Genomic DNA, 23,255 nt, shown 5'->3' on the forward strand with positions numbered 1-23,255 from the left:
CCTTGCCTTCTCCCTGGGAGCTGCACTTTTGGGCTGACAGCTGGCAGTGGCCCTGCTAGGCCAGCACAAGGCACCTGCTTGGCATGCTGACTGGGGGATCCCCTCTGCCTCCAGACCCAGGAGGACCCAGACAGAAAGGAGGCCCCCATATGGGTTGTCCTGTCCCTTCTGCTTGAGTCCATGACTACACAGCAGCAGGCACAAGGCTTGGCTGTGTCTAGCCAAGAAGCTGCAAGGCCAGCAGCAGGCCCCTGGCTTGGAAGCTGCTGCTGAGGTGACTTGTGTGTGGTTGGCTGAGAGGCCACAAGGAGCCTGCTGGGTTGGGATGCCTACTTCAGGAGTGGTTTCCACCCTGATGGAGCCTGCTTTTGTAGTAGGAAAGAGCAGGAGGAAAAAAAAAAAAAAAAAAAGAAAAAGACACAAACCACCCTAAAAGGTGGGCTCTGGCCATGAGGAGGAAGAAATGACCAGGGAAACAACTGGTCTTGCTACTACAGACTGAGGCAAAGAAGGCATTTAGTACCTCAGCCTTTACTTCATCTCTGCTCTTCCCCAGGGCCATCCCTGCTCCCAGAGAGCCTTGCCCAGGGCAGTGTGTCTGTGCTAGCCTGGCTGGCCATTGCTGCTTCCCTCCCTGTGCTCCCTCAGGGCCCCAAGCTGGCGGTGCTGCTGTGAGAGCCAGGGGCTGTGGTGCCCTGGGATCCCCGGGGGTCTCCCCCCCTGCCCATGCTGCTCAGGGTGGGCACCAGACCTACGTCCATGGGGATCTCTGCTGCTGAGCCCCTTTCCACCTGCCCTGATGGCTCAGCAGCACAGGGCAGTGCTGGGCAGGACCATGGGGTGTTTCTGAGGGCACAAAGGGCAGGCGAGTGCTGCACCAGACCTGGCCCAGGAGCCTATAAGGAGGGTCTCTACTGTTGCTTTGCAGTCTTACGGGCCTTCACCTGCTGGCTCTCCACCACGTCTTCTGGCATTGCAGAGCCCTCCTTTAGCTCGTCGAATCCTCAGATTCCCCTTTTCCTTTACCAGACCCGTCTTTGGATACTCATACATTTTATGAGGTTCTAAGCACTACCCAGTGAGCACCATGTCCCTGCAGATCTCCTGACATCTCCAGGCTGGCATTGGCCATCTCACTGACTGCAGTGGGCAGTGTTGTCTATTTGGGCATGTGCTGCCACAAAAGGAGTTCTTGGCCCAGCCCTTGGTTCCTCAGGGACCACCCTGGGACTTTCAGCCTCTGTCCCTCACTCCATGACAAACCCCAGAAAACAGAAGAGCAGGGAGCAACCTCTTGGCTCCATTCCTGATAGCACATTTGGAAGAGGTGTCCAGGGTCCTGGGTTTGCCCTGAGAAAGACCCTCTTGTTACTGTGGTGCTAGCAGGTAGGCCAGTTGTTACCCAGGTCTGCACAGTGCCTGCTGCTGCCTGCAGGGACAGACACTGCAAAGACAACAGGACTGTCATCAATGCATATGAGACCTCGAGACTAAGACAGATACAAGAGCACAAGAAAGCAATGAGGAACCAAAAAGAAAGAAGCAGTGAAAAGGCCACTTCCTGCTGCTGGCCATGGCCATGGCTCCAGGGAAGCAGCAGCTCCGACCCAAAGGCAGCAGAGAGGCAGAGCCCAGCGGGCAGTGAGGGGCAGCCCCGAGGGCCACTGGGGCTGCTCCTGCATGTGGCAGCTGGGCTCTTGATCCTGAGCCCCTCCTGCATGCTGGGGCTGCTCCCCCAGCACCAGAGGAGATGGGAAGAGACAGCAGCTCAGACCAATGAATTTCTGATGGCTTTCTTATTAGGTTTATCTACACAGGAAGCCAACTTCTACAGAAAAATAATTGACTTGTAGGAGGCTAGGAATAATATTTAATCAAAAGTGAAATAATGAGAGCAAATAATAATACACACATTTATTAATAGAAGACATCATATTATTTTCTTTCTCAGAATAGCTGGGATTTCTAATATTAGGCATAGCATTATAGGTGAATTTGATGACGATGTGTGTATTCAAGTAGAGTCCTGATGGAATCCCTTAGTTCCCGGTTCCTCAAGCTGTAGATGAGGGGGTTAAATACTGGAGGAACCACAGTGTACAGAAGTGTGACCACCAGGTCCAGGGACGGGGAGGAAATGGAGGGGGGCTTCAGGTAGGCAAAGATGGAAGTGCTGATCATCAGGGAGGTGACAATCAGGTGAGGGAGGCACGTGGAAAAGGCTTTGTGCCGGCCCTGCTCAGAGGGCATCCTCAGTACTGCCCTGAAGATCTGCACATAGGACGCCACAATGAAAATAAAACAAACAAATGCTAACGAAATGCTAAATAGAATTGCCCAAACTTCTCTGAGATAGGAATCTGAGCAGGAGAGCTTGAGGATCTGGGGGATTTCACAGAAGAACTGGTCCACAACATTGCCTTGGCAGAGGGGCAGGGAAAATGTGTTGGCCGTGTGCAGGACAGCATTGAGAAAGCCACTGCCCCAGGCAGCTGCTGCCATCTGGGCACAAGCTCTGCTGCCCACGAGGCTCCTGTAGTTCAGAGGCTTGCAGATGGCAACGTAGCGGTCATAGGCCATGATGGTGAGAAGGGAAAACTCTGCATCAAAAAAAAAGACTAAAAAAAGTACTTGGGCAGCACACCCTTGATAGGAAATGGCCCTGGTGTCCCAGAGAGAATTGGCCATGGCTTTGAGTAGAGTGGTGGAGATGGATCCCAGGTCGAGGAGGGCGAGGTTGAGGAGGAAGAAGTACATGGGTGTGTGGAGGCGATGGTGGCAGGCTACGGCGCTGAGGATGAGGCCGTTGCCCAGGAGGGCAGCCAGGTAGATGCCCAGGAAGAGCGCGAAGTGCAGGAGCTGCAGCTCGCGCGTGTCTGCGAATGCCAGCAGGAGGAACTCGCTCACAGAGCTGATGTTGGGCATTCTCTGACTTTGCACTTGCTTCTCTGTTGAAGAGGAGAAGGCAGAGCAATGTTAGAACAGAGCTGATTGAGGAGCAAAACTGCAACTATTTTCCTCACTTTATTTTATCCTAGTTGCCCGTATAACACATAGGAGAGGTATTGAATGGTGGAACTCCCTGATATTACTTCCACACTCCAGGTGATATCCTGTGGGTGCCAAGAGGCAAAGGACTTGTCCTCTGGGGAAGATTGAGCAGAGCAGCTCTTCCCAACAGTCCTGCTCTCTGCTGCCCTGGGCTACCCCTCTATAAGCTACAGGACCATCCCTCTCAGGTACTGCCCTGAGAAGAAACAGGAGACAGCTGAGAGCAGAGAAGCCCCACTCCAAGTGCAGCTGAACAGCATCTTGACTTTTCTCCAGGGGACTGATCAGGATCTCAGCTCTTCCCTCCTAGACAGGGCTGCAGAGGCCTCATTTCTGCTGCCCACAGACAGCCATCTAGTAGCATGGACATGATGTTAGTATGGAGGTGTCTTTTCCTTGTGGCACCTCGATAACACAAGGATGCCACGAGAGAGCTGCATCCTGCGGAAGAGCAGCCTGCAGCCCAGGATGATGCCCCACAGACAGAGATGGATATCTGAAAGCTGGAGTGTCCCATATCCCAGCTGCACCCCCTACAGGGTCTGGAGGAGGCTTGGCCACTCCTCTCTTATCTGACTAGGTGTAGCTAGGTTATGACACTCCAAGGGGCTTCTGCCAGACTTCCTCACCTCACAGTGCAACCCAGCAGGACTCTCAAAGCCTCCTGCATTGCCCACTGCCCTCCCAGAAACAAGACCCAGTAGGGGACACTTTCAGGACCTGCAGCTGCATGGCCCTGCAGCCAGACACTTACCTTGTCAAGGGCTGTGCAGGTTTCTCCTGCAGGCAGCTCTCAGCATCCTCCCACTGCCAACTGCCTCCAAGCCTTCTCTCCTTCTCTGCTCTCCCCGTGCCAGCTTCAGTCAGAGCCCCAGCCCTGCTGTGCTGTGCAGAGGAGCTGCTCCTGGGCACAGCTGTCTCTGTGCTTCGTGGGACTATCTCAAATGTGTTTTCTCTGTCCCACGAGCCTGGCCCAGCTCAGCAGCACAGCACCAGCCTAAGGCATTGGAATTACCCCTCTGGGGCTCTTCTGATGAGCCCACGAACCTCAGGCACTCAGAGACAATTGAAGACAGCTCTCCAGAAGTCCAAGTCAGAGGCAAGTTTCCTGCAGTGTCCTCCTGAGGGCCAGCACTGACACAGCCTCCCTTGGAGCTCGTTAGAGAAGAACACTGGAGGCATTGAGGACAAGGAGACAAAGGCAATGTGAAGGTGACACTGATGTGTAGGAAAACTGGATTTGTGTCACCAAGCACAAGGGCCAGGCCTTGACCCATGTCCCCTGGGAAGGGAGATCCTTAGCAGTCACACCTTGCTCCGGACTCTTTGTGGGGCAGTAGGAGATGGGGATGTTCATTGCCAAGTGCAGGAGAATGGTGCAACCCCTGCCTGGTTCATGGGAGGGGATGAGGAAGCAATGAGGCCCTGGTGCTTTAACGATCAGCTGTCTCCTCATAGGCCTCAGTGGCAGAGACAACAGCCATAGCCATGGACACAAAGACCTGGTCCTGTTGGGAATTTAAGCCTTATCACAGCCCTCTACCCTGTCTAAACATGGCTTTCCTAGGGACTCCAAGACCTCCACATCTTTCTTTTTTGACTGCAGACCCTTATCTCTGTGGGGTCACAGCAGATCTGAGCTGAGCATGATAACTCAGATCTTCTTGGTGGTCATGCTCCTCGTCAGGCAGCTCTGTAGGAAGCTGGCCTGGTTCCTCGTGAGCAGGCACCACTGCTCTATGGCATCCCTCGTTGTACCCAGGGCCTCCTCCTCCTGGGCACTACTCACTCAGCAGGGTCCCAGGGTGCCCTGATGTGTGGGGTTTCTCTCCCCCTGGTACATGAGTGGGCTCTTCTCCATGTTAAAGTCAAGAGTTTTCTGAAGTGAAAATCCTGCAGATTCTCAAGGTTCACCCACAGTGATGCTCCATTCTATCACCTGTTAATATCAGCAGGCAGACAGTTCAACCTTAGTGTAATTGTGCTATCTCTGACCAGACAGCAGCAGCAGCAAGAGTTGCAGGGAAATTTGGATAATTCAGGAGTAACTGACTAAATGGAATTGCAGCACAGTCACTCAAGGGCAGGGGATGGAAGGCTGTCAGGTTCCACATTTGCTGTGCTTTCTTCTCATGCATGCTGTCAGTTTGTCTGACAATGTTATGGGACTGTACAGGTCAAAATTGGACGGTCCAAAGCCTATCTGGAGCTCAATCCATCTATTAATGTCAAAAAAATTAAAAAATATAAAATAAAATAAGACAGAAATGGTATAAATAGTTTAAATGAAGGAGGATTAGGGACAATCATAATGCTTTACTGGATTTTGGGGGGAAAACTCAGTGACAAGGGATGAGGTAAAGGCTGAGACACTTAATGCCTTCTTTGCCTGTGCTATTAGCAGCAAGACCAGCTTTTTCTCCTGGATATTTCTTCCTCCTCATAGCCAGTGCCAACCTTCCAATGCAAACTTTGTAGCATTTTTTTCTCTCCTGCTCATTCATAATAACAAAAGAATCTCCATCAACGTGGAAACCCTTTCTAAAGTAAGCATCCCAACCCAGCAGGCTCCTTGCGGCCTCTCAGCCAACCAGACACAAGTCACCTCAGCAGCAGCTTCCAAGCCAGGGGCCTGCTGCTGGCCTTGCAGCTTCTTGGCTACACACAGCCAAGCCTTGTGCCTCCTGCTGCCCACTCATGGACTCAAGCAGAAGGGACAGGACAACCCATCTGGGGGCCTTCTTTCTGCCTGGGTCCTCCTGGGTGTGTAGGCAGAGGGGATCCCCCAGTCAGCATGCCAAGCAGGTGCCTTCTGCTGGCCTAGCAGGGCCACTGCCAGATGTCAGCCCAAAAGTGCAGCTCCCAGGGAGAAGTCAAGGCTGACCTGCAGAATTTCCAGACAGAAATGACCTCCAATCCCTTTCTGTGACAGGTTCCTGCTGCTGCCCTATCAAGTGCAGAGACAGAAGTGACCTCACAGTCCCTGCCACAGTCACATTGCTCCTGCTGGGGCAGGAGATCCTGAGGCAGAGCTGAGCCCTTCAGAGCACTCCCATCCATCTCCTCTTTGTGGCCCACAAGCCGATCAGACCCATGACCCCTCACATCCATCTTTGCATGCCATGTGACTGCAGAGTAACCTCACAGTTCTTGGCCTGCACTAAGGGCCAGACCCAGTATGGTACCTAAAGGTAAGGGTTAGGAGAGGGGCTGAAGGTGAGGAAGTCAATGCACAGGAACAGGGGAATCAGCTGTTAGGTGCTCATGCATCAGGGAACTAGGGCTCACCTTTCTGGGTTTGAATTTAAAGAAAGATTTTTTGGGAGGGATTGGTGTTCTGCTTTGCGTATCAGGTCTGTGGTTAAAGTGCGGACAAGCTTAGTGATTTAGGGTTTGTTTAGTTTTTCCAATAATTCTACACCTAAATAGAGCATTTAAATCTAGCATTAAGGGTAGGGATCAAGGTAAGCAAGAGAGTAAGGGTAAGGGAAAGAGGCTATGGACTGAGTTTTGGCTTCAGTGCATACTTAGATGTCAGGCATAGGAGTAGTTGATTCCTGTTTGGGTGTGGAGTAACATTTAAATGTAGGAATTAAGTTTGCTCTTTGAAGCTGGGGAATAGCCTCATATAAGTGTTTTAAGTCACAGTTACAGCAGCTTCCGCATAGCCTGAACCCTCTTACCTTTTACAAAATCTTTAGTTTCTGCTGGATAATCTCTATTCCCTCCTCCAAATCTAACATTTCTCCTGACCAGGGCTTCTCCTGACCTCACTATATCAGTCATAATCTTAGGAGCATCTTTCTAGTGGCTTTCATGATCTCAGAGTATCCATCACACCTCTGTTGGCTACTCTATTCCTGAGAAAAGTGGCACTTAATACATTATGGAAATAATGTATTCTTCCCATGCAGTAGTGGCACCTCACCGCAGCAGGTTGGTGCATCTCCAGGCTCAGGGGTGTTTCCTGAGGGCCTGCCCCGTGTGGGGAGTGTTGGGGAGGAAGAGAGCAAGGTCATCTCCTGGGGCATGGCTGAGCACAGCCCAGACATCCCGCACCGTGGGCAGGCCCCTGCTCCCAGGCTGAGGCGCACATGCAAGGTGGACACTTCTCCATCAGACGAGATTCACGCAGGACCCTTCAACCCTGCCCCAGTCCCAAGATTTGGCTACTTCTCCACCCACAGACATACCCTGCTTTCCATTTGGGGACTCAGGCAGGACTTTAAGGATCTGCTAAAGCCATGGATTTCCTTTTTTCTCAGAGCCTTCTCACAAGTCTTTCTCCTGGCCCTCCTCACCGCCCAGAATTGCCTCTCCGGTGGCACTCAGTGACCCTTCAGAAGGGCCTTTGGGCTTCCTCAATTGTCCTGGTGCTTATTAGCACTTTCCTGGATCCTTCCAGAGCTCAGAGGAAGTCTTCTTGTCCATCAGGGGCCCTGTACTGGCTGTTGGTGGGATGGAGTTACTGTCTGCAAAGCAGCCCCTTGTGGTACAGTGTTTTGGTTGTGTGACCAGTGATGGTCACCCACAGTTGAGGTTGCTGTTTTTGAGCAGTTCTTGCACAGCATCAGGGCCTTCTGTGGCTCACAATTTGTGAGTTTTACTTGGTTTTGCTATTCTGTCCCCAGTTCCTCTAGAAGAAGAGAAAGCAGGTGGCCAATAGGTGTTTATCTGCTGGATGCATGGAGCAAGGAGGTGTCCATGGTGCCAGGAGATGGAAGTCCGTGAAGCTGCAGGAGCCCTGCTCTCTTGCCTGGCAGATCCCCAGCACAGGGTGCCTGTGCCCCGCAGGGCCAGCCCCGCTCCTCAGGCCAGCACAAGAGGCCTGGCCCAGCCACAGAGCAGCCTGCCCCGAGCAGGGGCCTGCACAAAGAGCTTTCCCTTTGCCCTTTCCCCATCAGTGCAGGCCCAGCAATGCTGCCCTGCTCTTCCCCAGGGCCATCCCTGCTCCCAGAGAGCCTTACCCAGGGCAGTGTGTCTGTGCTGGCCAGGTCAGCCATTGCTGCTTCCTTCTCCATGATCCCTGCAGGGCCCCAAGCTGGCGGTGCTGCTGTGAGAGCCAGGGGCTGTGGTGCCCTGGGACCCCCGCGGGTCTCCTCTTTTCCTGTGCTGCTCAGGCTGGGCAGGAGACCTATGTCCATGGGGATCTCTGCTGCTGAGCCCCTTTCCATGTGCCCTGATGGCTCAGCAGCACAGGGCAGTGCTGGGCAGGGCCATGGGGTGTCTCTAAGGGCACAAAGAACAGGTTAGTGCTGCACCAGACCTCACCCACAGCACTTCAAAATGCATATCCTCAATTACTCTGCAGTCCTATGGGCCTTTGCCTGCTGGCTCTTCACCACCTCTTGTGGCATTGCACAGCCCTCCTTTAGCCCATTGAATCCTCAGATACCCCTTTTCCTTTAACAGACCCTTCTTTGCATGGTCACACATTTTATGAGGTTATAATCATTACCCACTGAGCACCCTGTCCCTGCAGATCCCCTGACATCTCCTGGAAGCTCCAGATTCCTCTCCAGGCTGCAATCTGTCATCTGCCCCGCTGCAGGGGGTGCAGTCCCATGCAGATAAATTTAAGATCAGTTGTCATCTCCTTAGGCAAGTTCTGCCATAATGGAAGCTCTTAGTGCTGCCCTTCGTTCCTCAGGGACCACCCTGGGACTTTCAGCCTCTGTCCTTCACTCCATGACAAACCCCCAGAATACAGAAGAGCAGGGAGCAACCCCTTGGCTCCATTCCTGATAGCACATTTGGAAGAGGTGTCCAGGCTTCTGGGTTTGCCGTGAGCAGCCCCATTTGTTACTGTGGTGCTAGTAGGGAGGCCAGCTGTGACCCAGGCCTGCACAGTGCCTGCTGCTGCTTGCTACCACAGGGATGCCACTGCACAGACAACAGGACTGTCACCATGGTGCATGAGATCTAAGGGCTTATCCAAAAATAAGAGCACAAGAGAACAATGTGGAAGCCAAAAGAGAGCAGCAGTGACAAGGCCACGTCCTGCTGCTGGCCATGGTCGTGGCTCCAGGAAAGCAGCAGCCCCGACCTGAAGGCAGCAGAGAGGCAGAGCCCAGCGGGCAGTGAGGGGCAGCCCCAGTGGCCTTCGGGGCTGCTCCTGAATGTGGCAGCTGGGCTCTTGGTCCTGAGCCCCTCCTGTGTTCTGGGGCTGCTCCCCCAGCTCCAGAGGAGATGGGAAGAGATGGCAGCTCAGACCAATGAATTTCTGATGGCTTTCTTATTAGGTTTATCTACACAGGAAGCCATCTTCTACAGGAAAACAATTGACTTGTAGGGGTCTAGGAATAATATTTAATCAAATGTGAAGTATTGAGAGAAAATAATAAAACTGACATTTAATAATAGAAGACATCATATTATTTTCTTTCTCAGAAAGGCTGGGATTTCTAATATTAGGCATAGTATTATAGGTGCATTTGGTGAGTCCTGATGGAATCCCTTAGTTCCCGGTTCCTCAAGCTATAGATAAGGGGGTTCGCTACTGGAGGAACCACTGAGTACAGAACTGTGACCACCAGGTCCAGGGATGGGGAGGAGATGGAAGAGGGCTTCAAGTAGGCAAATATGGCAGTGCTGATCATCAGGGAGGTGACAGCCAGGTGAGGGAGGCACATGGAAAAGGCTTTGTGCCGGCCCTGAGAAGAGGGCATCCTCAGCACCACCCTGAAGATCTGAACATAGGAAACCGCAATGAAAACAAAACAACCAAATGCTAACAAAATGCTAAACAGAATTGCCCAGACCTCTCTGAGATAGGAATCTGAGCAGGAGAGCTTGAGGATGTGGGGGATTTCACAGAAGAACTGGTCCACAGCATTGCCTTGGCAGAGGGGCAGGGAAAATGTAGTGGCCGTGTGCAGGACAGCATGGAGAAAGCCACTGCCCCAGGCAGCTGCTGCCATCTGGGCACAAGCTCTGCTGCCCACGAGGCTCCCGTAGTGCAGGGGCTTGCAGATGGCAACGTAGCGGTCGTAGGCCATGACAGTGAGAAGGGAAAACTCTGCATCAAAAAAAAAGACTAAAAAAAGTACTTGTGCAGCACATCCTTGATAGGAGATGGCCCTGGTGTCCCAGAGGGCATTGGCCATGGCTTTGGGCAGAGTGGTGGAGATGCAGCCCACGTCGAGGAGGGCGAGGTTGAGGAGGAAGAAGTACATGGGTGTGTGGAGGCGATGGTGGCAGGCTACGGCGCTGAGGATGAGGCCGTTGCCCAGGAGGGCAGCCAGGTAGATGCCCAGGAAGAGCGTGAAGTGCAGGAGCTGCAGCTCACGCGTGTCTGCGAATGTCAGCAGGAGGAACTCGCTCACAGAGCTGATGTTGGGCATTCTCTGACTTTGTACTTGCTTGTCTGTTGAAGAGAAGGCAGAGCAATGTTAGAACAGACTTCTCTGAGGAAAATAGGAAATAAAACAGAAGGGTGGATAACTCAAAGTCAGACAAATGTCAGATCAATGAGCTTTGCAGTATCATTGCAAATAACTGAGCTGATTGGAAGGCAGACCTGCAAGTATTTCCCTCACTTTATTTTATCCCAGTTGCCCTATCCTAGTTGAGGTATTGGAGTTTTGAACTCCCTGACATTACTTGCACACTCCTGGTTAAATCCAGTGGGTGCCAGGAGGCAAAGGGTCTGTCCCTAGGTGAAGACTGAGCAGAGCAGCTCTGCCCATCAGTCCTGCTCTCAGCTGCCCCGTGTCACCCTTCTGTGAGCTGCAGGATGATCCCACTCAGGTGTTTCCCTGAGAAGAAACTGCGGAGCAGAGAAGCTCCAGTCCCAGTGCAGATGGACAGAATCCTCACCTTGTCTGCAGGGGACTGATCAGGATTTCAGCTCTTCCCTCCCAGACAGGTGCAAAGGTCTCACTCCAGCTGCCCACAGACAGTCATCCAACAGCATGGACATAGTCTTAGCATGGAGGTTTCTTCTTCTTGGGGCGCCTGGGTGACACAAGGATGCCACAAGAGAGCTGCATCTTGCGGGAGAGCAGCCTGCAGCCCAGGAGGATGCCCCACAGACAGAGCTGGATAGCTGAAAGCTGGAGTGTCCCATATCCCAGCTGCACCCCCGGCAGGGTCTGGGGGAGGTTTGGCCACTCTGCTCATTGCTGTCCAGGGGCACTTGGCATAGGGCACTGCAAGGGGCTTCTGCCAGGCTTCCTCACCTCGCACTGCAACCCAGCAGGACTCACAAAGCCTACTGCATTGCCCACTGCCCTCTCAGAAACAAGACCCAGCAGGAGACCCTTCCAGGACCTGCAGCTGCATGGTCCTGCAGCCAGGCACTTACCTTGTCAAGGGCTGTGCAGGTTTCTCCTGCAGGCAGCTCTCAGCATCCTCCCACTCCCAGCTGCCTCCAAGCCCTCTCTCCTTCTCTCCTCTCCCCATGACAGATGCAGTCAGAACCCCCAGCCCTGCTGCGCTGTGCAGAGGAGCTGCTCCTAAGCACAGCTATATCTCTGCTTCATGGGACTTTCTGAAATGTGTTTTCTCTGTCCCACGAGCCCAGCCCAGCTCAGTAACAGAGGCCCAGCCCAAGGAATTGGAATCACCAATTAAATGAGCCCACAAGGAGTCAATTAGGCTCTGGTGCTTTAATGATTAGCTGTCTCCTCAAAAGCTTTAGTGGCAGAGACAATAGCCATAGCCATGGACACAAATATCTCATAAGGCAGCTCTGTAGGAAGCTGGCCTGGTTCCCTGTGAGAAGGCACCACTGCTCATATGGTTTCTTCATGGTGGAAACCCCTCCTGAAGTAGGCATCCAAAATCAGCAGGATCCTTGCGGCCTGGCAGCCAACCCAACACAAATCACTTCAGCAGCAGCTTCCAAGCCAGGGGCCTGCTGCTGGCCTTGCAGCTTCTTGGCTACCACACAGCCAAGCCTTGTGCCTCCTGCTGTCCAGTCATGGACTCAAGCAGAAGGGACAGGACAACCCATGTTGGGGCCTTCTTTCTGCCTGGGTCCTCCTGGCTCTGGAGGCAGAGGGGATCCCCCAGTCAGCATGCCAAGCAGGTGCCTTGTGCTGGCCTAGCAGGGCCACTGCCAGATGTCAGCCCAAAAGTGCAGATCCCAGGTCTATGTCAAGGGTGACCTGCCACCTCCAGACACAAGTGACCTCACAGTCCCCTTCTGTTCCTGCTGCTGCCCTATCAAGTGCAGAGACAGAAGTGACCTCACGGTCACTGCCACAGTCACATTCTTCCTGCTGGGGCCATGAGATCCTGAGGCAGAGCTCATCTCTCTGTCGTCCTCTATGGACTGAGGCTTACCTTTCTGGTTTAGAGAGTAAACAAAGTTTTAGTTGAAAGGTTTGGTGTTCTGTTTGTAGTGTCAGGTCTCTGGTTAGGGTATGGGCAAGCACTATGGATTAGGGTTTTGTTTAGGTCCGGCAAGAAGTCTAGGGATAAATAGAGCATTTTAATGGTAGTGTTAAGGGCATGGATTAGGGTAAGCAAAAGAGTAAATGTAAGGGACAGGGGCTCTGCGCTGAGTTTTTCTTCAGGTGATCTTTTGAGTTCTGCTTTACAATAGTGGATTCTTGTCAGGATGTTGGACTAATGTTTAAGTTGAGGGATTATTGTTATTTTTTACAGGCCTTACAAGACTGAAGTCAGTTTTAACAGCAGCATCAACATTACATGAACCCTCTTACCTCTACAAAGGTAAGCTTCTGAGCTCCTCTTCCCTTCCTCTTTCCTCCCCCAAATCTCACATCACTCCTGACCTTCCCATATCAGTCATCTAACTGGGATCAGTTTACTGATGGTTGTCATTACATCAGAGGGTCTCGGGTCTGTGGGGTAGGGAGCGATGCCTGTGATATCATGTGAAGGACAATGGTATGACACCTTCCACTTTTTGCACAGGGTTGAAAGGAGAATTCATGGTCCCAATGCCATGAGGATAACACGTCTCCTCACAACCCATGGCCAAGGGGACAAAGGCGTCACTGCTGCTAAAACCTTCCATTCTTGTGAGAACCCTGTCTTCTCCTCTGCATGCTTTCCTATGAAGACCCACACTTCCCTGAAGGCTGCAGACAGCCACTTCTCTTCCTCACCTTGCTCTCACTCTGGTATTCCCATGATTTCACTGCTGCCTCTCCACTCTCGCCAGCTGATCCTTCAAACACAAGGGCATGGGCTGATCCAAACTCCCTCTGGGTGACCTCTGGAGCCACAGCACAAGTGCCAGTGCCTCACCTTCAAGTTAAGAATTTCATCTGACTATCGAATCTAAACCTACCCTCTTTAATTTAAAACCATTCCCCTTGTCCTATGATAGAGTCATAGAAATCATAAAAACACAGATTTGGAAAGAATCTACAAGACCATTTAGTCCAACCTTCCTATCACTAATACTACCCACTAAGCTACTGAGCCATATCTCCTCCTTGGGGAGGTCCCAATTGAATGGCAGGTAGCAAACATGATGCCCATCTACAAGAAGGGCCAGAGGGCAGACCCAGGGAACTATAGGCCTGTCAGTTTGACCTCAGTGCAAGGGAAGCTCATGGATTATCTTGTGTGCCATCACGTGGCACTTACAGGGTAAGCAGGCGATAAGGCCCAGTCAGCATGGGTTTATGAAAGACAGGTCCTGCTTGACGAACCTGATCTCCTTCTTTGACAAAATGACGCGCTTGGTGGATGAGGGGAAGGCTGTGGATATGGTCTACCTTGACTTCAGCAAGGCTTTTGACACTGTTTCCCAAAGCATTCTCCTCAAGAAACTGGCTGCTTGTGATTCGACTGTCGTACGCTTCGTTGGGTTAAAAACTGGCTGGATAGCCGGGCCCAAAGAGTCGTGGTGAATGGAGTCAAGTCCAGTTGGAGGCCAGTCACTAGTGGCGTCCCCCAGGGCTCGGTGCTGGGGCCGGTCCTCTTTAATATCTTTATCGATGATCTGGACGAGGGCATCAAGTGCACCCTCAGTAAGTTCGCAGATGACACCAAGCTAGGTGCCTGTGTTGATCTGCTTGATGGCAGGAAGCCTCTGCAGAGGGATCTGGATAGGCTGCACCGATGGGCTGAGGTCAACTGCATGAAGTTCAACAAGGCCAAGTGCCGGGTCCTGCACCTGGGGCGCAATAACCCCAAGCAGAGCTACAGGCTGGGAGAGGAATGGTTGCAGAGCTTCCAGGCAGAGAAGGACCTGGGAGTGATGGTGGATAGTCGGCTGCATATGAGCCAGCAGTGTGCTCAGGTGGCCAAGAAGGCCAACGGCATCCTGGCTTGTATCAGGAACAGTGTGACCAGCAGGGCTAGGGAGGTGATCGTCCCCCTGTACTCAGCTCTGGTGAGGCCGCACCTTGAGTACTGTGTTCAGGTTTGGGCCCCTCACTACAAGAAGGACATCGAGGTGCTCGAACAAGTCCAGAGAAGGGTGACAAAGCTGGTGAGGGGCCTGGAGAACAAGTCCTGTGAGGAGCGGCTGAGGGAGCTGGGCTTGTTCAGCCTGGAGAAAAGGAGGCTCAGGGGCGACCTTATCGCTCTTTGTAAGTACCTTAAAGGAGGCTGTAGAGAGGTAGGGGTTGGTTTATTCTCCCACGTGCCTGGTGACAGGATGAGGGGGAATGGACTAATGTTGTGCCAGGGGAGTTTTAGGTTAGATGTTAGGAAGAACTTCTCTACCGAAATGGTTGTTAGACATTGGAACAGGCTGCCCAGGGAAGTGGTGGAGTCACCATCCCTGGAGGTCTTTAAAAGACATTTAGATATAGAGCTTAGGGATATGGTTTAGTGGGGGACTGTTAGTGTTATGTCAGAGGTTGGACTCGATGATCCTGAGGTCTCTTCCAACCTAGAAATTCTGTGATTCTGTGTGATTCTGTGGTGAGACGCGGGACATCCGGGGTCGAGTTGCTACAGGAGATCGGAGGCATCAGTGGACAACGGCAGATGACCGCCACGTTGTGGCGAGTTGGCACATAATAGAAGGGTGGAGATCATGACCCTGCGGCTCGTCCAACAACCACAGAGGAAGCAGCTATCCAGCTTCTCTCTAGTATTCTCTCTAAGACAGGTGTATCTTGCAATGTAAAAAAGATCAAATCCTTGGTGTACTGGGCTCAGAAGGAGGGTTTTCTGAAGGAAAGCCCTCTAATGTTTAGCCCAGCTGAGTAGCAGCACATAGGAGATCGCTTATGGGGTAAAGCCATCTCAAGTGGACAGCTAGATAACAATGTAAGTGGGACATGGCACACGGTGATTAATGTGCTGTGCAGTATGAAAACCAAACAACAGATCGCTATGGCGGCAGTGCAAGCTTTGTCTGTGCCATCTGGGACTGACAGAATGCTGAGTACAAAGCCTGAGACCTCAGGAACGCGGCTGGCATGATCTTTTTCATCAGTTCCTGCACCCGCGCCGATTCAGGGTATGACCTCTTCAATAAAGGAATCAGCATCAGAAATAACTAAGGGACTATCAGAGCAGAGTGCTGATGGGGATTGGGGCTGCCCTCCCCACCCCCCGTGCCAGAAAATCTTGATAAAGCTGTTCTGCCAGTATCTGTGCTGCTGCCAGGCAGCAATAAATTGACTTGGGATGCTTTGCCAATGAGACGTACAGCAGTAGCTTGCAAAAATAGACCTTTACTGGAGGAATTCTTCCAAGAACTGCTAGAGAAATTGGAGAACTTAAAAATTATGGATTTGGAAGAGCTTTCTCTCTCGTCTGCCCCACCACAGCTGACTCCCTCATTATCCGGCGCTACAACACCGTTGGCACCAAGGAGGGACAGGTGCTCCGACGTCATACGTGATGCCATCATAGAAGGGCATTGGCATGCTACATCCTTGGCCTGCCCTATTATTATAGATCCTGTACAAGGCACCGGCTTGTGGCAGCTGCATGACTACAAGCTTTTACAACAAGCTCGAAAAATGGTTATGGATTACAGTTTACAATTCCAGGCAGCTCGACAGATAATTCAATGGATTTTCCAGGCAGAACTAATGTGTCCACTTGACTGTCGAAACTTGGCGCGCTTATTGTTAACTCCTTCCCCATTGCTATTTTTTGAAAGGGAATGGTTGTGGTTAGCACATAGGGAAGTGGGGCAACTGCATCAACTCTCTGTATGGCATTACTGCAGAGATGTTAAAGGGAACAGGTCCTTATCTCAATACCCAGATTCAGTTGCAGTTCCCTGTGATTATTCAACAAACAGCTGCGCAGCTCGCACTGAGGGCTCTTCTTAGTCTCCCAGGGGAAAAGAAAGCACCTCCATTCACATCTGTAGAACAGGCCCCTGGGGAACCATATGCTAAATTTATTGGTCAGTCCAGGCAACCAGATGTGGTGGCACATGACTGTCAGAGATTTGCTTTTACAGTACCCTCCATTAACAAACAGGCCCCGGCAAAGCGCTATGAATGGCTAGTGCTTTTACAGGGGATGAGGAATTCCCCTACTTTATGTCAATTATATGTGGCCTGGGCACTACAACCAATTCGGACACCGTGGTGTGACGTAATTATTTACCATTATATGGATAACATTCGGTTTGGTAGGCCAGAATGCTTCCAGGATTCAGATTTAAAGTTTATTCGGGATACTTTGGAAGCAAAAGGGTTGAAGATAGCCCCAGAGAAGGTTCAACAGAAACAGTCAAGGCTATACTTGGGATGGAGAATATCAGACTCTACTATTCGTCCCCAGAAAGGTGATATAACTATGGTGTTACAGAATTTGATAAATGTACAAATGTTCCTGGATAACATTCAGTGGGGTTGCCACATTGTATGGATTACTAATGACAACTTAGCGATATTACTTAGCAGTGCAGGAGTGCAGAGCTGCAGATTACACAACCAAATGTCCACCAGCAGGCTCTTCCACAAATAGCTTCTAAAGTTGTAGCTGGCCCTGCTTTCAGACGTATAGCAGACGTTGCACTCTCCTTCCTAATTAGCAATCATGTATCTCATCTATTTGCAGTGATTGGTCAGTGGCAAAAAGAAAAGGGGGAGAGTAAGGGGCAACAAAGACAGAAACGGTATCAGGAGGATGTCACTGACACTAACGGCACAGGTGATAGGAGTAGTATAAGAGACATTGCTAGGCAGGGTTTAGGGGCTTATGGCACGCAGACAAGGGGTAACAACTACAGTGTTTGGAACAATTGTACAGCTTTGGCCTTACCTCCTGATGTTTTTCTGATTTGCGGGGATAGGGCCTGGCAAGGTATCCCTGCAAATGCTATCGGAGGTCCATGTTACTTAGATAAACTCATTATATTTCCTCCTAGCTTGTCGCAGTTGTGTGAGATCACCAGACATAAATGGGCATTGCTCACACCGGATTGCAATGATAATGTTGAACTGCTTGGTGTTGCATCTAGAGCAGCATTGAGAGACAGCTGTGCCCAGGAGCAGCTCCTCTGCACAGCGCAGCAGGGCTGGGGGCTCTGACCGCAGCTGGCACACAGAGAGGAAAGAAGGAGAGAGGGCTTGGAGGCACTGAGGAGTGCAACAACAGAGGGCAGCATGTGGCACGACACTTCTGCAGGCTCCTGATACCGTGAGGCTGTGGCAGCAGGGCACTGCAGGTGGGGTTGCCAGAGGGGTCTTCTACAGCTGGCACATCCAATGACAGATAGCATCTGTCAGGTTGGGTTTCTCTGTTTCTGCAGTGCTTTAGATAATGGCATTATGAGGGGCAATTCAGGAGGAACATCAAGGCTTGGCTTATGTGAAGGGGAAGACTTTTTCTGCAGTCTGTGCTTGCAGACTGCTGCAGTGGACAGGAGGCAGGTTTCATTTTCAGGATTGTACAGGAGACTGAGACTCCTGGAGCATCGCATTGAGAAATCAGTAACTCAGTGATCAAATTTGTAAAGTACCTTCCCAAACATCATCTCATGGACCACACCAGCATCATCATAATGTGGTCCTCTCAAGTTTTATCCTAGCTGATCTTTAGGAGCTACAAAAGCTCTGATATCCCCTGTCTTTGGGAGGTGTCTGCAGGCCAAAGCAGAGCAAACAGCATTTGCAATGAGCAGGAGCTGCGTCCTCTGCAGGCAGAGCTGCAGCACAGGAGGGTCTGCTGAGTGTCCGTCTGTCCCTCCCTGGCCTTGCCTCCCCTGGCAGCAGCACACTGGCATTCCTCCTGGCTTCTCCAGCTGGCCGTGCTGCTGCTGGTCTTGTTCCCAGACTGGCTGGGGATGGGGGTTTGGATGCCCATGGAGTGAGCACTCGGTGTGCTTGGAGGAAGGGGAGTACAGGGACTGGTTTAGGGGTCTGGAGATGTGCACTTTTAGCCTGAATTCCTCTGCTCTCAACAGTGTCCAGGTTCTTCTCAGGTCAACCTCTGAGTAGAATTTTCCTGCAGCTCACACAAGGTGGCTGAGACCAGCACTGATGGACGGATTGTCTGTCCTCACTAAAGGACACTCTGCACTGTAGGGACAGTCTCTTTTTCTCTGTGCAGACACAAAGTTTCCCTTCAAGTGCAGGGGGAATTCCCAGGATTTCACAGAATCACAGAATTTCTAGGTTGGAAGAGACCTCAAGATCATCGAGTCCAAACTCTGACCTAACGCTAACAGTCCCCACTAAACCGTATCCCTAAGCTCTACATCTAAACGTCTTTTGAAGGTTTCCAGGGATGGTGACTCCACCACTTCCCTGGGCAGCCTGTTCCAATGCCTCACAACCCTTTCGGTAAAGAAGTTCTTCCTAACATCTAACCTAAAACTCCCCTGGTGCAACTTAAGCCCATTCCCCCTCGTCCTGTCACCAGGCACGTGGGAGAACAGACCAACCCCCACCTCGCTACAGCCTCCCTTGAGGTACCTATAGAGAGCGATAAGGTCGCCCCTGAGCCTCTTCTTCTCCAGGCTGAACAAGCCCAGCTCCCTCAGCCGCTCCTCACAGGACTTGTTCTCCAGGCCCCTCACCAGCTTTGTTGCCCTTCTCTGCACCCGCTCAAGCACCTCGATGTCCTTCTTGTAGCGAGGGGCCCAAAACTGAACACAGTACTCGAGGTGCGGCCTCACCAGAGCTGAGTACAGGGGGACGATCACCTCCCTAGCCCTGCTGGTCACACTGTTCCTGATACAAGCCAGGATGCCGTTGGCCTTCTTGGCCACCTGAGCACACTGCTGGCTCATATGCAGCCGACTATCCACCATCACTCCCAGGTCCTTCTCTGCCTGGCAGCTCTCCAACCACTCATCTCCCAGCCTGTAGCTCTGCTTGGGGTTATTGCGCCCCAGGTGCAGGACCCGGCACTTGGCCTTGTTGAACTTCATGCAGTTGACCTCAGCCCATCGGTGCAGCCTATCCAGATCCTCCTGCAGAGCTTTCCTACCCTCAAGCAGATCGACACACGCACCTAACTTGGTGTCACCTGCAAACTTACTGAGGGTGCACTCGATGCCCTCGTCCAGATCATTGATGAAGATATTAAAGAGGACCGGCCCCAGCACCGAGCCCTGGGGGACGCCACTAGTGACTGGCCTCCAACTGGACTTGGCTCCATTCACCACGACTCTTTGGGCCCGGCTATCCAGCCAGTTTCTAACCCAACGAAGCGTGTGCCAGTCCAAGCCAAGAGCAGCCAGTTTCTTGAGGAGAATGCTGTGGGAGACGGTGTCAAAAGCCTTGCTGAAGTCAAGGTAGACCATATCCACAGCCTTTCCCTCGTCCACCCAGCACGTCACTTTGTCATAGAAGGAGATCAGGTTTGTCAAGCAAGATCTGCCTTTCATAAACCCATGCTGACTGGGCCTGATCACCTGCTTGCCCTGCAAGTGCCGCATGATGACTCTCAGGAGGATCTGCTCCATGAGCTTCCCTGGTACTGAGGTCAAACTGACAGGCCTGTAGTTTCCCGGGTCTGCCCTCCGGCCCTTCTTGTAGATGGGCGTCACGTTTGCTAGCCACCAGTCAACTGGGACCTCCCCCAATAGCCAGGACTGCTGATAAATGATGGACAGTGGCTTGGCCAGCTCCTCTGCCAGTTCTCTCAGTACCCTTGCGTGGATCCCATCCGGCCCCATCGACTTGTGCACATCCAAGTGCCGTAGCAGGTCACCAACCAGTTCTTCATGGATAGTGAGGGCCACATCCTGCTCCCCATCCCCTTCCACCAGCTCAGGGTACTGGGTATCCAGAGAACATCCGGTATTGCCTCTAAAGACTGAGGCAAAGAAGGCATTGAGCACCTCCGCCTTTTCCTCATCTCTTGTAACTAAGTTTCCCCCCGCATCCAGTAAAGGATGGAGATTCTCCTTAGTCCTCCTTTTTGTGTTGATGTGTTTATAGAAACGTTTTTTGTTATCTTTAACGGCAGTAGCCAGATTGAGCTCCAGATGAGCTTTGGCCTTCCTAATTTTGTCCCTGCACAGCCTCGCTACATCCTTAAAGTCCTCCCTAGTGGCCTGCCCACTTTTCCAAAGCTTATAAACCCTCTTTTTCCTCCTAAGATCAAGCCACAATTCTCTGTTGAGCCAGGCCGGTCTTCTTCCCCGCCAGCTCGCCTTTGGGCACGTGGGGACAGACCGTTCCTGCGCCATTAAGATTTCCCTCTTGAAGAGCGCCCAGCCTTCCTGGACCCCTCTGCCCTTCAGAACCGCCTCCCAAGGGACTCCACCAACCAGTGTCCTGAGCAGCTCAAAGTCAGCCCTCCGGAAGTCCAATACAGCGGTTTTACTGGTCGCCTTCCTGGCCTCGCCAAGAATAGTGAACTCCACCATTTCGTGGTCACTCTGCCCAAGACAGCTCCCGACAATCACATCCTCCACCAGTCCTTCTCTGTTTGTGAAGAGAAGGTCTAGCGGGGCACCACCCCTGGTAGGTTCACTAACCAGCTGGGTCAGGAAGCTATCTTCCACGCTCTCCGGAAACCTCCTAGACTGCTTTCTCTGGGCTGTGTTGTGCTTCCATGATATGTCAGGGAAGTTGAAGTCCCCCACGAGTACAAGAGCTGATGATTTCGCAACTTCTGTCAGCTGCCTGTAGAATTCCTCATCCGTCTCCTCATCCTGGTTCGGCGGTCTATAGCAGACCCCGACCAGGACACTAGCCTTGTTGTCCCTGCCGATCCTAACCCAAAGGGACTCGACCTTGTCATTCCCAACCTCGAGTTCTACAACCTCGAAAGACTCTCTAATATAGAGAGCCACACCACCACCCCTTCTATGCTGCCTGTCCCTTCTATAGAGCTTATAGCCAGGCATTGCAGCACTCCAGTCATGACACTGGTCCCACCACGTCTCCGTGATGGCAACCAAGTCGTAGCCTGCCTGCCGCACGATGGCTTCCAGCTCCTCCTGTTTGTTACCCATGCTGCGTGCATTGGTGTAGATGCACTTCAGCTGGGCCATTGCCTTATCCTCCGGCCTTGCCATTGTTCCCCCTGGCACAGCCCCAACAATGCTAGCCTCAGCCCCATCCCCCTTCCTACCTAGTTTAAAGCCCTCTCAATGAGCCCTGCCAGCTCCTGGCCCAGGATCCTTTTTCCCCTAAAAGATAGGGACCCGTCTGCGGCCATCAGGCCAGGTGCTGAGTAAAGTGCCCCATGATCGAAAAACCCAAGATTTCTGCGTTGGCACCAGCCCCTGAGCCACGTGTTTAACAGGTGGGCTTTCCGTGCCCTCTCTGTACCCCTCCCTGCCACCGTAGGGATGGATGAAAACACCACCTGTACTCCCGCTCCATCCACTAACCGACCCAGCCCCCTAAAGTCTCGTTTGATAGCCTTCAGGCTTCTCTCTTCAATGTTGTCACTGCCCGCCTGGACTATCAAAAGAGGATAATAATCAGAGGAGCGTAACAAGTTGGGAAGCTTCCTGGCAACGTCCCTGACCCTGGCCACAGGGAGGCAGCAGACTTCCCTACGGGTAGGGTCAGGCCGACAAATAGGGCCCTCTGTTCCCCTAAGAATAGAGTCTCCAACAACAATAACCCTCCTGTCTTTCTTGACGGAGGCAGTCCTGAGGCATGGAGTCGACCTCCTCGCCCTAGGCATCCTCCTGGGAACACTTGCTACCTCTTCCTCAGCTACTGGTCTGTCGAGCTCCAGGGCCTCAAACCCGTTTTGTAAGGGCACCTGGGAAGGCGGGGCTGGAAGGGGAGGGCATCGCCTGCGATGTTGAGCAGGGACCTGTTTCCATTCCTCCTGAACTCCCAAATTCCCTCCCTCTGCCCGATGGCTACAGGGCAGGGGGTCCACCCCCATTTGAGGTGTCTCACCTCGGTACCTCCCCTTGAGGCCCTGCAGGGAATTACTCCACAAGTCTATCTCTCGGTCACACTCCCTGATGGCTCTCAACCTGTCCACCTCCTCCTTGAGCTCCGCCACCATGCGGACCAGGTCATCCACCTGCTCGCACCTCACGCACGCAGTTTCTCTGCCTCCCACCGATGGCAGCAACAGGCTCAGACACTCCTTGCATCCAGTGACCTGAACTGCTGCATTTTTAACGGGTAGTCGGTCTGCGTGTGTACTGACTTCCTGGAGAGCGCACCGTGCCTGGTGGAGACCATTATCACCTAGCTAACGGCTGTCGTTAAGGAGGTGTTCGTATGGGTGGTGGGAGCGCTCTGCCCTTCCTGCGCAAACTGCCGCGCTAACTGCTGTGCTAACTGCTGCGCCACTCCCTTCTGACGCGCCACGCCCTGTTTGCCCGCCCTGTTCACCGCGCTCCTGGTCGCTCGCGCTCCCTAGGGGCAGCTTTTGAACAGCTGGGGAGGGGGCGCTGCTGGCTCCGCCTTCGCCTCGTCAGCCTCCCTCACGAGGGCTGCCGGGTCCTGGTGGCTCCCTCAAGTAGGCTCGATGCCGGAAAAATTAGCCTTGCCTGGCCTGATCCTCCACTCCGCTGCAGAACACGTCTGCCCCGGAGCCGATCGCCTCGGCAAATGTCTCTCCTCAGAGATTTTAACCAAGATTTTTGGTTAGTCCAGCTGGCATCCTGTTACAAGTGGTGTCCCCCACGGGTCGGTACTGCGACCTATCTTGTTTAATGTCTTTATTGATGACCTAGATGAGGGGATTGAGTGTACCCTCATTAAGTCTGCAGATGACACCAAGTTGGGAGGTAGTGACGATCCACATGACAGAAGGGTGGCCTTTCAGAGGGATCTGGATAGGCTGGATTGCTGGGTTGAGGTGAATGGGATGAGGTTCAACAAGGCCAAGTGCAGGGTCCTGCACTTTGGCCACAATAACTCCAT

General features: G+C 52.4%; 2 protein-coding genes across 2 annotated transcripts; both read right to left on the reverse strand.

Annotated features, from left to right (window-relative positions):
- Positions 1-1,983: 1,983 nt before the first annotated feature.
- Positions 1,984-2,925, reverse strand: LOC309888300 (olfactory receptor 14C36-like; the record flags this gene model as incomplete). The annotated part of the gene is made up of 1 exon (XM_082780539.1): positions 1,984-2,925. One exon carries the CDS (start codon positions 2,923-2,925, stop codon positions 1,984-1,986), a length of 942 nt encoding a protein of 313 aa, XP_082636665.1.
- A 6,548-nt stretch (positions 2,926-9,473) lies between these two features.
- Positions 9,474-10,394, reverse strand: LOC309888301 (olfactory receptor 14C36-like; the record flags this gene model as incomplete). Its single annotated transcript, XM_082780540.1, has 1 exon — positions 9,474-10,394. The coding sequence occupies one exon, from the start codon at positions 10,392-10,394 to the stop codon at positions 9,474-9,476; it is 921 nt and encodes a 306-aa protein (XP_082636666.1).
- Positions 10,395-23,255: the final 12,861 nt, after the last annotated feature.

The sequence above is a fragment of the Aythya marila genome (genome assembly GCF_965140915.1).
Source record: "Aythya marila genome assembly, chromosome: 28".
In the NCBI taxonomy this organism is placed as follows: Eukaryota; Metazoa; Chordata; class Aves; order Anseriformes; family Anatidae; genus Aythya; species Aythya marila.